The sequence below is a fragment of the Dicentrarchus labrax genome, unplaced genomic scaffold, assembly GCF_905237075.1.
Source record: "Dicentrarchus labrax unplaced genomic scaffold, dlabrax2021, whole genome shotgun sequence".
Taxonomy (NCBI): Eukaryota; Metazoa; Chordata; class Actinopteri; family Moronidae; genus Dicentrarchus; species Dicentrarchus labrax.
Window position 1 is genome coordinate 18,022,039 of NW_026136721.1, and position 12,245 is coordinate 18,034,283.

The 12,245-nt window shown below is 39.7% G+C and overlaps 1 protein-coding gene across 4 annotated transcripts in view; it reads right to left on the reverse strand.

Moving 5' to 3' along the window:
- prkcaa (protein kinase C, alpha, a) overlaps positions 1-12,245 on the reverse strand; it is a 143,783-nt gene that overhangs the window by 37,788 nt on the left and 93,750 nt on the right. For 2 of the 4 annotated variants that reach the window (XM_051384074.1, XM_051384077.1), the window contains exons 9-14: positions 10,793-10,843; positions 8,141-8,284; positions 7,838-8,011; positions 5,554-5,645; positions 5,126-5,188; positions 4,698-4,836 (exon numbers count right to left, since the gene is read on the reverse strand). In XM_051384074.1, the coding sequence (XP_051240034.1) occupies positions 4,698-4,836; positions 5,126-5,188; positions 5,554-5,645; positions 7,838-8,011; positions 8,141-8,284; positions 10,793-10,843 (663 nt within the window). The remainder of the gene's footprint in view (positions 1-4,697; positions 4,837-5,125; positions 5,189-5,553; positions 5,646-7,837; positions 8,012-8,140; positions 8,285-10,792; positions 10,844-12,245) is intronic. The other 2 variants (XM_051384076.1, XM_051384075.1) reach the window with 1 other exon arrangement.

Sequence of the window (12,245 nt, forward strand, 5' to 3'; positions counted from 1 at the left end):
TCAAGATGCCTGAAACAAAACAACTGGGTCTAATAAATGAGCAACATACCATTCAAAGTCATGAGTCTGTGAGTAAACTTTCTGAAAATAAATGTCCCAGACAAACCAATCTTGTACAATCAATGCTGGTTGTGAGGAGGAACACCAGCTCAGCGACAAGATAACGAGTGTCTAAAAAGTGGCACTTCCTTGATGACTAAATTTGCACTATATCATCCTGACACTACAAAAACCGCAACTGCTGTTTCAGCCCACAGAGGAGTTAGCAGGGAAGAGGACACCCATGCCTCCTAATGCCATATTACAGTGGGGACCAACTAGGGCGTAGAGGGAAATGGCCCATGTCAGACAGCTCAATATCCTCAGATGCTCTATGCCGCACAGAGCCATCATTAGGTCACTTCTTCTCATTTCAAGTCATGCTTTCTTTACTTCAGTGTCCAACTGCTCTTGTCTTGCCCTTCTGCTCTTCCTCACAGTTAATACCTTATGTCGCCTTTGTGTTACCTCTCTTCTCTCCCTCTCTCCTCCTTGCTATCTCTTTCTCTCTGTGTCAAAGTCACTGAGGTGTAAATTCACATTAGTGTAAGCATCCCTCCCAGACAGGAGCTACCAATGACTGGCTATATAGGTCAGAGTAAACACAGCGAAAACTGTGTGCCAGCATGTGTGTGTGTGTGTGTGTGTGTGTGTGTGTGTGTGTGTGTGTGTGTGTGTGTGTGTATGTACTGCACTCTGTAACATGTGTGCTGACAACCAGGGGACCCACCGCTACACAGAAATGTACTCCCTCACTGATGTGGGCAGGTGTCTGTGAGAAAGAGAAGTGTGAAAAAATTTCTCATCTCACAGCTATCTCACACATATTGTGATACAAATATGCCTAAACCCACCAGAAGTGACCTCACTATAGCAGTCCATATAAACACAAACATACACTATATTGCGTGAGAGTGTTCCTTATTCAGGGTGGCAGGTGCTCTCCATATGTGGTCTCCATATTGGTGGTACTCAACTCGTTGGAAACTATGGCCCGATCCAAGTAATCAAAAAAACGATTTTCTATTTGAACCACTAACTCTTAACCTACACAGTAAAGGCCAAACCTCTCTGATCTGAAAGGTGGAAGAGTTTAAATTAAATCCCACCAAAGCTCTAGCACCCACAAGTTGTCAATGTGACTTTTGGTTACTGTTCAAATTTAAAAGATGGACCAATGGTAGCAGACAAAACAAATGTATTTGTTCATGACTGATATGAAATCTCTCCTGAGTTCAGTAAGGCTTCACTCATTTACATGTTACTTCAGGATAAGTAGATCAGTGAAACGCTACGCAATGTAGAACAGGGCTTGAGCTTACTGACATCAAAAATCAACAGTGGTGAAGTATTTAGATCTTTTACTTAAGTAAAAGTAGTAATACCACAGTGTGAAAATATTCCACTCCAAGGAAAAGTCCTGCATTCATAACCTTACTTACTAAAATAAAAGTATAATCAGCAAAATGTTCTTCAAGTATCAAAAGTAAAAGTACTCCTTATGCAGAAAAAACAGTCCCTGTCAGTGTTTTACTATTATAAATGCTGCAACATACTGCTGTGCTAATGTGTATGTTGCATTTTACTGCTGTAGTTGTTTTGAACTACTTTATATACTTTACTATACTTGTTGAATCTACAGCAATACATATCTTTCATGAGGTCAGTAAAACAGCCCTGTTTTCAGCTTTGTGACAATACATTTTACAGCTAATCTAAGAGGGGTTTAAATAGCTTATTTAGCTTAAGAAGCAGGACAATTATCTTACTGGGTTAAGATAATTTTCCTGCTTCATAAACTAAATAAGGAACACTAAATCCTTCAGTTTAAAAAATTTAAAATCACCAAATTTAGAGATTCATGCAAAAAACATTGTAACTAACTAAAGCTAAACTAAATATAGTGGAGTAAAATTACAATATTATACATGAATAGCATAAAATGAGTCAATTAAGCACTTGAGTAAATGTTACATGACACCACTGCGAATCAATATAAGCCAAAAGAATGTCCTATACTTCTTCAGCTGCTACTGACAGCTTATAATGTAAACACACTTAAAGCAAAGTCTAATAAGATACAAGAAAATTACCAATAAAAGTGAATTGTATGAAGCATTTGTCCAGACTGTGAAGTCAAATTCAGCCTGTAAAGTCATCAGTAGTGGATTCTTGTGTCACACACAGTTTGAGGAGCACTTTCCCTCGATCATATCTGAAAATGTCACCACAGTGAGTCCATTTTTTAAGGTCAGCCTCCACTTGGGAGTGTTTCTGAGTGCGTACATGTGTGTAGAAGTGTGTGCATGATTGGGTTTGTGTTTCTATTGAAAGCATGTGTGTATACAGATATTTGTCTATATATGAAGAATTTTGTGCATGCGATGCTGTCATGCAAGTGACTGTGACATTGTGTGTGTGTGTGTGTGTGTGTGTGTGTGTGTGTGTGTGACTTAGCATAAAGCGTGTGACATTAAATGTGTGTACTAGCTCTCAGTGCTATGGAAACAGTAGCCACTCCGACCCCCTGCTGTGTCATCCCTGGCTGCCGCATTAGTGTCAGTCTGACTCTGAGCATCCACAGCATGTTCACCCTGCGTCCATGGGGCGGAATTAACCTCCCAGTCTGTCAGAGGAGGTTTTTAGAGGAGATCAATAACCCAGCCCACCATTAAATAGAAGCCAACTAACTGATAATGGCTAGAGAGTAGGACGAACTAAATCAGTACATAAAGTATAAGCTGCTACAAGCTGTAGTATCAAACCTTTCCTGTTACTATATTGGGTGAAATTAGGAGAGACAGATACATAGATTACCAGGCCGAAAAATTGCATTGAATTATGGATACTTGTCCCGGTTTCCAGAACCCCAAAATTGCAAGCAGTGCTTTGGTTTAGCAACCCAATTTACTTATGTGCTTGCTTGCTTGCTCTAACAGTTTGGTCAGCGTTAAACCAAATAATAACCAAATTATAAATATGGAGAAACCAAAACAAATAAAGCTTAGTGTAAGTTCAAGCAGTACGACATTTCCCTCATGCTTCATTCATTCACAGTTCTCTCACTCTCCTACTTCTTAATCAGCTAACTATGGGCGGTTACTCTTTCAGTTAAACCAATCAGATTTAGCCACAATCTACTCCAGCCAATCATGTTGCTGCCATCAAACTTTAAATCTGTTCTTCTCCCTCTATGTTGCGATCTTCGTCCACCCCATTCACCTCCAGCTTATCATATTCAGTGCCTGGGTATAAGCTCATCAGAAGTCCACTCCTCATCACATCCAGATCTTCATCAGCATTCTCTTCATTCCTTCATCACCACCACCACCACTAGTATCTAGACTCCATTGGGGGTTTCCTATACTAATCACGGCTTCAGCAACCACTTCAAATACAATGACGTCACAATGTCTAATCACCAAAGACTTTTCACATTTTCATCTTCATTGTGCACATATCAATTAAATATATTTGATCATTCAAAATTAAATCTTTCCTGGTTTAAGTGTATTAAGAGATTGTGTGTCTTTAAATTTGTCAATGTCTTTATACAGTATCTGTTTTACCAGTGCCACCATTTGTTGTCAGCTTTACACGTGTGATGAGGTCATCAGTAGGGATGGGTAGATGCTTATCCCTAATTCATTTTGCTGGGGTACTGCAAAATCTTGAATTACAAAAGTTTACACCAAATTCTTGCTTGTTCTTGTTTACTCATACGTTCATCTGATATTTCTTTCTACAAATTATAAAATTTGATTTAATAAATTAAAATATACTTTATTGAGGCAAAGTTTTATGGAGCAATGTGTTCATACCCAGCAAAGTAACGTTTAATTTTGGTAATGGTACTGAAACATGCATTATATTGGAAATTGTATTGAAACATTTGGAACGATACTCAACCCTAGTCATCAGTGTGCTTGTCAACCATCCAGTCAGTCAATTTGGACTTATCCTGTCTGCACCTCTTGCCATGAGTGAGGGCAGGGTCAGTCCCCATTCACTGGGAGCAGATCCAGTCTAACTGACACAGTTGCCACAGTTGATGAACATTCAGTATTAATGCTCCCTGTATATGTGCTGGACTGATATAATTTCATCCTCCTCGGACCAATATTTTTGTTGTGATATATTGTGATACAAGGGATACATTCAACAAGGCGCACTGGTAAGGATTCCTTTTGCTGGGACAGGATTTTCAAAAACAGAACATTGAGATGTGCAAACAAATGTTACCATTAAACAAGGACAAAAATAAGCTAAATATCTAGTCTTGACCACAATCATGATCAGAAATGACAAGGTGAAATGGAAAGTCAAGTGGATTTGTCTTGGATGAAATTATCTCAGAAATGTATCAAAACAACAAGAAAACCAACTGGGACACACAGAGACCCCAGCTTATATGTTTGGGTTAAGTTTGGACTCGCCAGCGGACACAGTGGGCGTCTGTCTGACTGGGATGCTTACGTCATGAGACAGCGCTTGTGTGTGTGTGTGTCTGTCCTGAGGCAGTGACCTTAATCTGGAGCACAAGGGTGACACAGGCTCAGACCAGACAATGACAGAGATGACCTCATGTATCAAAACATGCAAGTGCACACACATAAATGCACACACACACACACAAATCTCTCCATGTTCAGCCTCACCTCTGGAGCTATGTAGTCTGGAGTGCCGCAGAAGGTGCGCGTGGTCACTCCTTCTGTCATGTTCTCTTTACACATGCCAAAGTCAGCAATCTTAATGTGTCCCTCGCAGTCCAGCATCACATTGTCCAACTTCAGATCCCTGTGGAAGCACACAGACATTCAAAACAGACTTCAAGATGTTGGCTTTTCTTTCAGAATTAGTTTCAGCAGGTGGATTTCACTGTCAATTGTAAATTCTTCTAATTCTTACACTATTTATTTCAAACAAACCCCAGTTGCTGCTGCTGCTGCTGCTGGATGTTTTCAAGAAAGAGCATTTATTATATGACAACATTTTTGATTATTACTTTAAATGCAGCTAATGAATTTAAAGCATTGCATGCACGTTATGTGTGCTGTTTAAGTTGTGTTAATTGGTTCATATTCACCTGTAGATAACTCCTTTGGCGTGCAGGAAGAAGAGACCAACAGCGATCTCTGCTGCATAGAACCTGCAATAACAACCAAACTTGTACAGACTTATACAACAAGGAAATATAACCTTTACTTGCAGAACGCTTTGCTGTATCCCATCAGATAAATCAAATTGTTTATACAAAGGCCATATTACTGTGGTAGCTAGTGCTTCACATGCTTGCAGCAGTAATAATGTGGCATGTATGCATGGAAATCTAACAAAGAAAAGCTCAATTTTTACCTTAGTAACATGATACAAAGATGTTTTAGGAAAATGGCATAACAATTATCTTAAACTAAAATTATTATTAATATCCAATTACTATTTGAAAGTAGAGACAAATTATTTACTATGCAATAGGATTACAACAGAAGCTGCTAATACATTGAAATGTCTTACACTGCCTGAGGTTCCTTGAACTTGCCCACTTGTTGGATATGATACATGAGGTCTCCCCCATTCACATACTCCATGACAAAGTACAGACGGTCCTGTGGTCATATAGACAGAGGGAATAGAAGAGAGGGATTAGGGATAGATGGGGAGAAAGAATATGCAAATCAACATTATTTTGCACATAAAGCAAGCTGTGATATTACACAAAATGTCTACATTTCTATTCACTGACAGTGCTCTCAAAAGAAAGATACAATTCAGTATTGCAGCCTCCCATAACTTGCTGTCTGAGTCGTTACATCGTTCCTGCTACTGCTTTCCATGACAAGGTGACCTAAAAAGCCCACAACAAAGCGCTTCATGGAAAAAGAAAACACTCAACACAGACATCTGTCAGGAAGCATTCCCTTTGTCTAATATTGCTGGTCCCTTACCACCCATGACAAGTTTGGCCTGACCTTGGTCTAGCTGTGTTTGACAATCCGTTACCAGCAAAACACAAACCAACCATCTCACATAGCAACAGACCCATACTGGCAGCAAAGCTGACCTTCCACAAGGTTTGATCAAGTGCCACCACCCACGACGAAGCACATCTGACCCTGGAGTTGTGAAAGCCTCATTGCACTGTGATGACGTTCCCTTAGGCGAAATGCACCTACACCTTCTTTTGATCCCGGTACGTCTCACACTAAACTTATCTGCTGTCTTTTGTCACGTAGTGGTGTTTTTACTTTTTTGAGCAAAACAAATGCTGAATATCATTTGTGTATTTCAGCTAATTATGCTAAAGAGCCAACTGGTGTGCAAGACCTTCTGACTGGAATGTTCTCCTGCACTTTGCATAGGTGCGAGTGACACCAAGCTTTGTCTCTTTCTTTTTCCCTGTCTGCCTGCTAGTGCTACAGCTCTAATCAGCTGCTATAGCTCAGCTCGGCCTCTATGAAAAATCAAACTACTAATAGACTTTCAACTTGGCATCCAGCGCAAACCAATTGCTATTTAGATTTAGGAGGCTCTTTTGGCAGAAATGGAAAGTATTATTTATAGATATGTTTTCATTACTGTATAATCGTCAGAAAATAAGAATTGTTGTGTTTTCGTTACCTTAGAATGAGACATTTTTATCTACGTATGCGTATTGTCCCCCATGTTGAACCGCCATGTTTGTACAGTAGCCCAGAATGGACAAATTAAATGCTGGCTGTAGATCAGGCCTTTCACATGTTTCGCAGCCAATGTAGTTTTTTCTAAATACTTCAGAGCCTGTACTCATTCCCAAGTCATCAAATATAGATGGCAGCAGTGTTCAGTTAGTTGCAATCTGAAACTTCACAGCTAGACAGCTGAACTACCACTATGCACTGCTTAATACCAGTGCTACAGCAGTTGTTGTTGAAGGGGCCAATTTGACAAATGGATATTAGTTTACTAGCAAAGAAGACTCAACCTCTGAAAACAATACTGTAATGTTTTCTGGAGATGTGGAGGAGCTTTGTCTAGTCTGGAAAAATAACCCTGATGATATCCTCAGGGGGTCATTACATGTCAAAATGCCAAATTTTGCAGAGCCCAGCTGCTTTATTGCTACTATTGCTGGTATTGTTGCACCCTGAGTGATTCTCCAAGACTTAAGCCCTAAAATAAATGAAGAAACTTAATTTGTAGAGGAATTGGCTCAGGATTTAGACATTTAGACAGTTCCATTAGTAAGAGATATTTCTCTATGATTTGATTTGATTTACGATGCAGAGCATTTGTCATCACTTTATGTATGTGTAATTATTTGTATGCATGAGGGTGCATTTGTGTCTGCTCTTATATAAGACAAGACAATAAACTTTTATGAATAAGTGCAGGTGTGTGTGTGTGTGTGTGTGTGTGTGTGTGTGCCTGTGTTTAGGTGTGTGTGTCTGACTACATGTGTACTCAAAAACGTGCCTGTGTGTGCAAGAAATACACATATTTATAAGTGCATTTCCCTTCGCTCATACAGTATGTGCTCTCAGGTGTGTTCTGGTCTTGGCATGACTCAAAGTCAATACACACGTGCATGCACGAACATGTACATGCTTTTGTATACACACACAAACTTTAGCCTTCTAATTGGAGTTTGTTTGTTTCCCCTTCTCTTTATTTTAACTGTACTTGTCATACATGTCCTCTACTGCTCTCTACAACACTTTATGACTAAGCTGTTTAGCTAAAAGCCCCTTGATGAATTAATTTGACCTGACCCGACCTAGAGTGACTTGTCCTGACGCGTGTCCAGGAGCATTTTACCTACCACAGTCTGGAAGCACGAGTGGAGGTGTGTCAGGAAGGGCGGCTTGTCCTGTTGGGCCAGGACTCTCTTCTCCACCATGGTACACTCCACGTCATCGTCCTGGATCACAACGTCCTTCTTCAGGATCTTTATTGCGTACAGCTCTTCAGTGGTCTTCATCTCTGCCAGCATGACCTTCAGAGAGACAGACACAGGGGGAGAGAAAGGCAGGGATGTAGATGTATAACGTTTATCATCCCTTTAGATCTCATGTTGTCTGTCACCAGATATACTAAGAACTTTATTTTTGAGCAGCTTCCTCACCTTTCCAAAGCTGCCTTTCCCCAGGACAGCAAGGAAGAGGAAGTCGCAGAGTTTGACCTGGTCCAGGTTGTTGGAAGGCAGCTGGGTGGAGTTTCCGTCGTCCGTCTCGGTGATCACCTTCTTACCTGGGCCTAGCTTGGCTTTCTGCACATGGAGCAAAAAGGGTGGCGTGTAAGAGATATATATTTTAAAATGCACTTTTACACGACAAAGAGCTGCACTGTGTAGTTTTCAGACAAGATAGTTCCTAAAATGTGTCATTATGTCTTGTTTTACAATATGTATAAAATGAGCTTAACAGATACTGAACCAGATAACAAGGCTTCTTTCCTTGGGTTCCTCTCGATTCCAGACCAACACGTTTCTTAAAATAGATTTTTTTCCACTACAGCCATTATCATACACACAATTTTATGTTTGAATTACATTCTTAAATAAATATCCTGTACATGTGCTCACACACTCACACTGCTCATTTGCTCACTCACAGCCCCATTACGTTGATTGATAAGCAGAATTAAAAATGAATGGAGTGAAATGAGACTGCGGTGGCACTGTAGAGCAGATACACACAGACAGACAGACGGATGCAATTCAATAAAGCGCACTGAATTGTGGCAACTGTCATTTCTTTCTTTCATTTGGTCACATTACTGACAACAAAAAAAAATGTCGGAAGCTGTGACCCAGCTGTCTCAAAATATATTAACAAGTAATTCTCATTAAAATGAGTTAAAAACTCTACAGGCTGTTCCTGTTGGATTAAAGGAGGAACGCTAATAATAATAAACTATTAAAGTAAAAGCACCAAAAACCTTTTTCTCTGCAATTTATGTTACTTGGAGACGGAGCGAAAAAACAAAATGTTTCTTTAAACAGGACCAAAAGATTTCGACAAAACCACAACCACAGTTCAGTCAGGACCACTTTTGTCAAAATAACTTTTATTCCAAAGCAGAATGTTACATTTTGCGGTATGGCTCTGTTCTGGGACCTCCTTGCCCTTCCACGTGCCTACGTGGAAAACCTTAAGGCAGGGAGAGCACACCTCCGTCCTCTGTGATCAGCTGATGTAGCTGGAATTGAGAGCTGAGCTTGACTTCGTGGCCTGCCTGAACTAACACTGTGCTTAATTAAAACCACTACACAAAGATTAGTTTACTGCATGCCACATGACTATTCATGTTTCAGCATAGTCAACATAAATATAATGTTGAGTTATTATTGGTCATACAAACGCTGACAACGCAAACGTTATCAGAATCAGAATCAGAATCAGAATAAGAATCAGAACTACTTTAATAATCCCAGGGGGGAATTACTTTTGTTACATACTTCAGAACATATAATATATTAAGAATATATATAAATATATACTGTATATATTAAGGTTAAAACTATGAACAATGAACATCAATAAATGTACATTTAGGGAGACACTTTTATCTTGCATATAACATAATTTGAAGAAACAACTGCATAACTAGAAATATTTGAAGCATTGAAATTACTCCATTACACTTACACTTACATTACACCTAATTGTCTAACTGCAATGATATTGATGATGATGATGATGATGATGATGATGATGATGATGATGATGATGATGATGATAATGATGATAATGATGATAATAATGATGATGATGATGAGTTTTTGACTCGGACAAAGTTGCATGACTGCTAGTGTATTGAAGAAGAGGGTATCACACTGTGGCTTTGCTATGTGCATGCATGTCTGGTCCAGACAAATTTCTCTCATGTTCACTTGTATTTGCAGAAAGGCAAAAAGATTCCCGTCTATCCTTCATGCCAAAGTCATGCTTAATCTCCCAGTATGGCAAGATGCTACAAGAAACTTGCTAGAAAACTACACAACTTCATGGCAGCCTGAAGGCTTAACAACAATCAAATTACAGTTTCCATACTTATTTTGTCTCTCTGCACAAGAACACCAAGATTGCCATGTCCAGTATTCACACCCAGCCAAGGCCAAACACAGATCCAAACTCATGCTGAACCTCGACATCATCGATGTGATCTACACCCAACATGCTACACGGAGCAGGTCATTGTTTAGCTTTAGCAAAGAGCTATAACAAATGGGTGATAAAGTGTCAAGTTCCCTCACTCTTTCCTGATTATTGAAGATCCTAATCTAAATTTGTGCAAGTAACAGGGATGTTATACGCCTTTTGAGCCCTGTCATCCTGCTGCACCTTCACTAGAAAGTAAGCCAATGAAGGTCACTTTAGCATAAAGAAATGTCTAACAATTGCACTACATTTTATCCAAAATATCCAAAAATTCCAAGTTGAGTTGGGTGGAGAAAAGGGTTTCACACTATTCCAATATTTGCTGACAAAATGAAGTGATGCTTGAACAGGAAAATAGGCTATCTTTGTTTTTATCTAACATGATAAATTCCCTGATTTATCACATTTTTCTGTTCTGGATAAATTAAGACATCTAACTTGATACAACCGATACTGAGCAGCTTTAGTTTGGTTAATGGCATCTACCATAGTCTGCTCTTAATCTGGTAGAGCGGCAGAGAAACGCAAAGCGGAGCAGACCGCACCAGATCACAGCACACCTGTAAGCTTTAGTCAATGAAAAGAGCCTGGCCGAGCCGAACAAGCAGCCTTACTTCCTTCCTTTCAAGAGGCACCTGATCAGAGTCTTCCACAACTGCTTGGTCCTGAAACCACAGGGAGAAGGGAGCCAAAAGGGCCGACTCACTTAGTACACTTGAGTATGGGTATGACTCAACCAAGACACTTTTTCCAGCTCATACACGCAGACACACACTGAGAATATGAATGAAGATGCAATCATTTTAAACAAAATATAGTGCTTCAGCCTTTTGTAAGGGTTTAAACTAGGGATGCACTTTGTAAGTACAGTTGGATCAGGTAAGGATCCACATTAGATTAAGTTTCTTTGTCATTGTAATTATAAAACTCACTGTTTCGTGTGTGTTTTGTATGGCCACTTTCATTCAGTCTGGGTGGGCCTCTGTTTCAGTTTTTAGTGCCACAGTAATCCTGATTGAAACATTCTGTTATACGTTGGTGGCAACAATTCAAAGCTCAAAAGTACCACAAGTAAGTGGAAATTTAACCTGTACTCCATCGATAAAATGTCAAGAGTAGAAAATAATCTACAAATGTGAGTGAGAATCAGCACAATTTAAAGGTGGTGTGGCGTTCAAGGATGAAGAAGAAGCAAGGTGACAATTTGTAGGTGGAAAAAAAACAACTGATAAAGGCCTGGTGAATTAAGCCACACACACACACACACACACACACACACACACACACACACACACACACACACACACACACACACACACACACACACACACACACACACACACACACACACACACACACACACACAGTTGCTCATTGCTCTGGCAACAGGTTTGGCCATGTATTTCAGTTCACTGCTGACATCTAGTGGTCACAGTTGGTTCTGTTTCTCTTCAAGACAAATATTTTGTGGCCCAGTGTAGAATACTTTTGTAGTCTGATCTACAGTTATAGTTAGAGGCTCACAGGTAGATGTAGAACATATGGCAGGTAAAGCTTCTAAAATAAAGAGACCATGTATTTCCAGGTTACACCTGCAGTGACAATGATGTAGGCACACAAGATGAAGACAAGCAGAGTGATTGACAGACAAGACACACAGAATACAAAGACACACATGCTGACAAATGTATAGCCACATACGGTGAGCAGTACAGCATCAGGATTTACTAACAATCATCTGACAAACTCTAATGGTGACAGGAGGCAGTGAAGATGGAGAAGAGCTAATATACTCTCTCACTGAACACACTTCACACAATTCACCTTTTTCCCCAGTGACTCTATTCTACACATTGGATACAGTAAATTAAGGAAATGCTGAAATTTCCACATTTCTTCCAAGTAGAAAGATGACCAGTAACTAAACATCCATTAGCCCAGTACAAACACTGATTTATTGGAGCAATAGAGTTGATTTCGTTTACTAAGACCCAACCCACACCCAGAACAAATTGTTAGTAAATTGGATCTATTTGCAGTAGCTTGGTACCACATACAAATGATCAG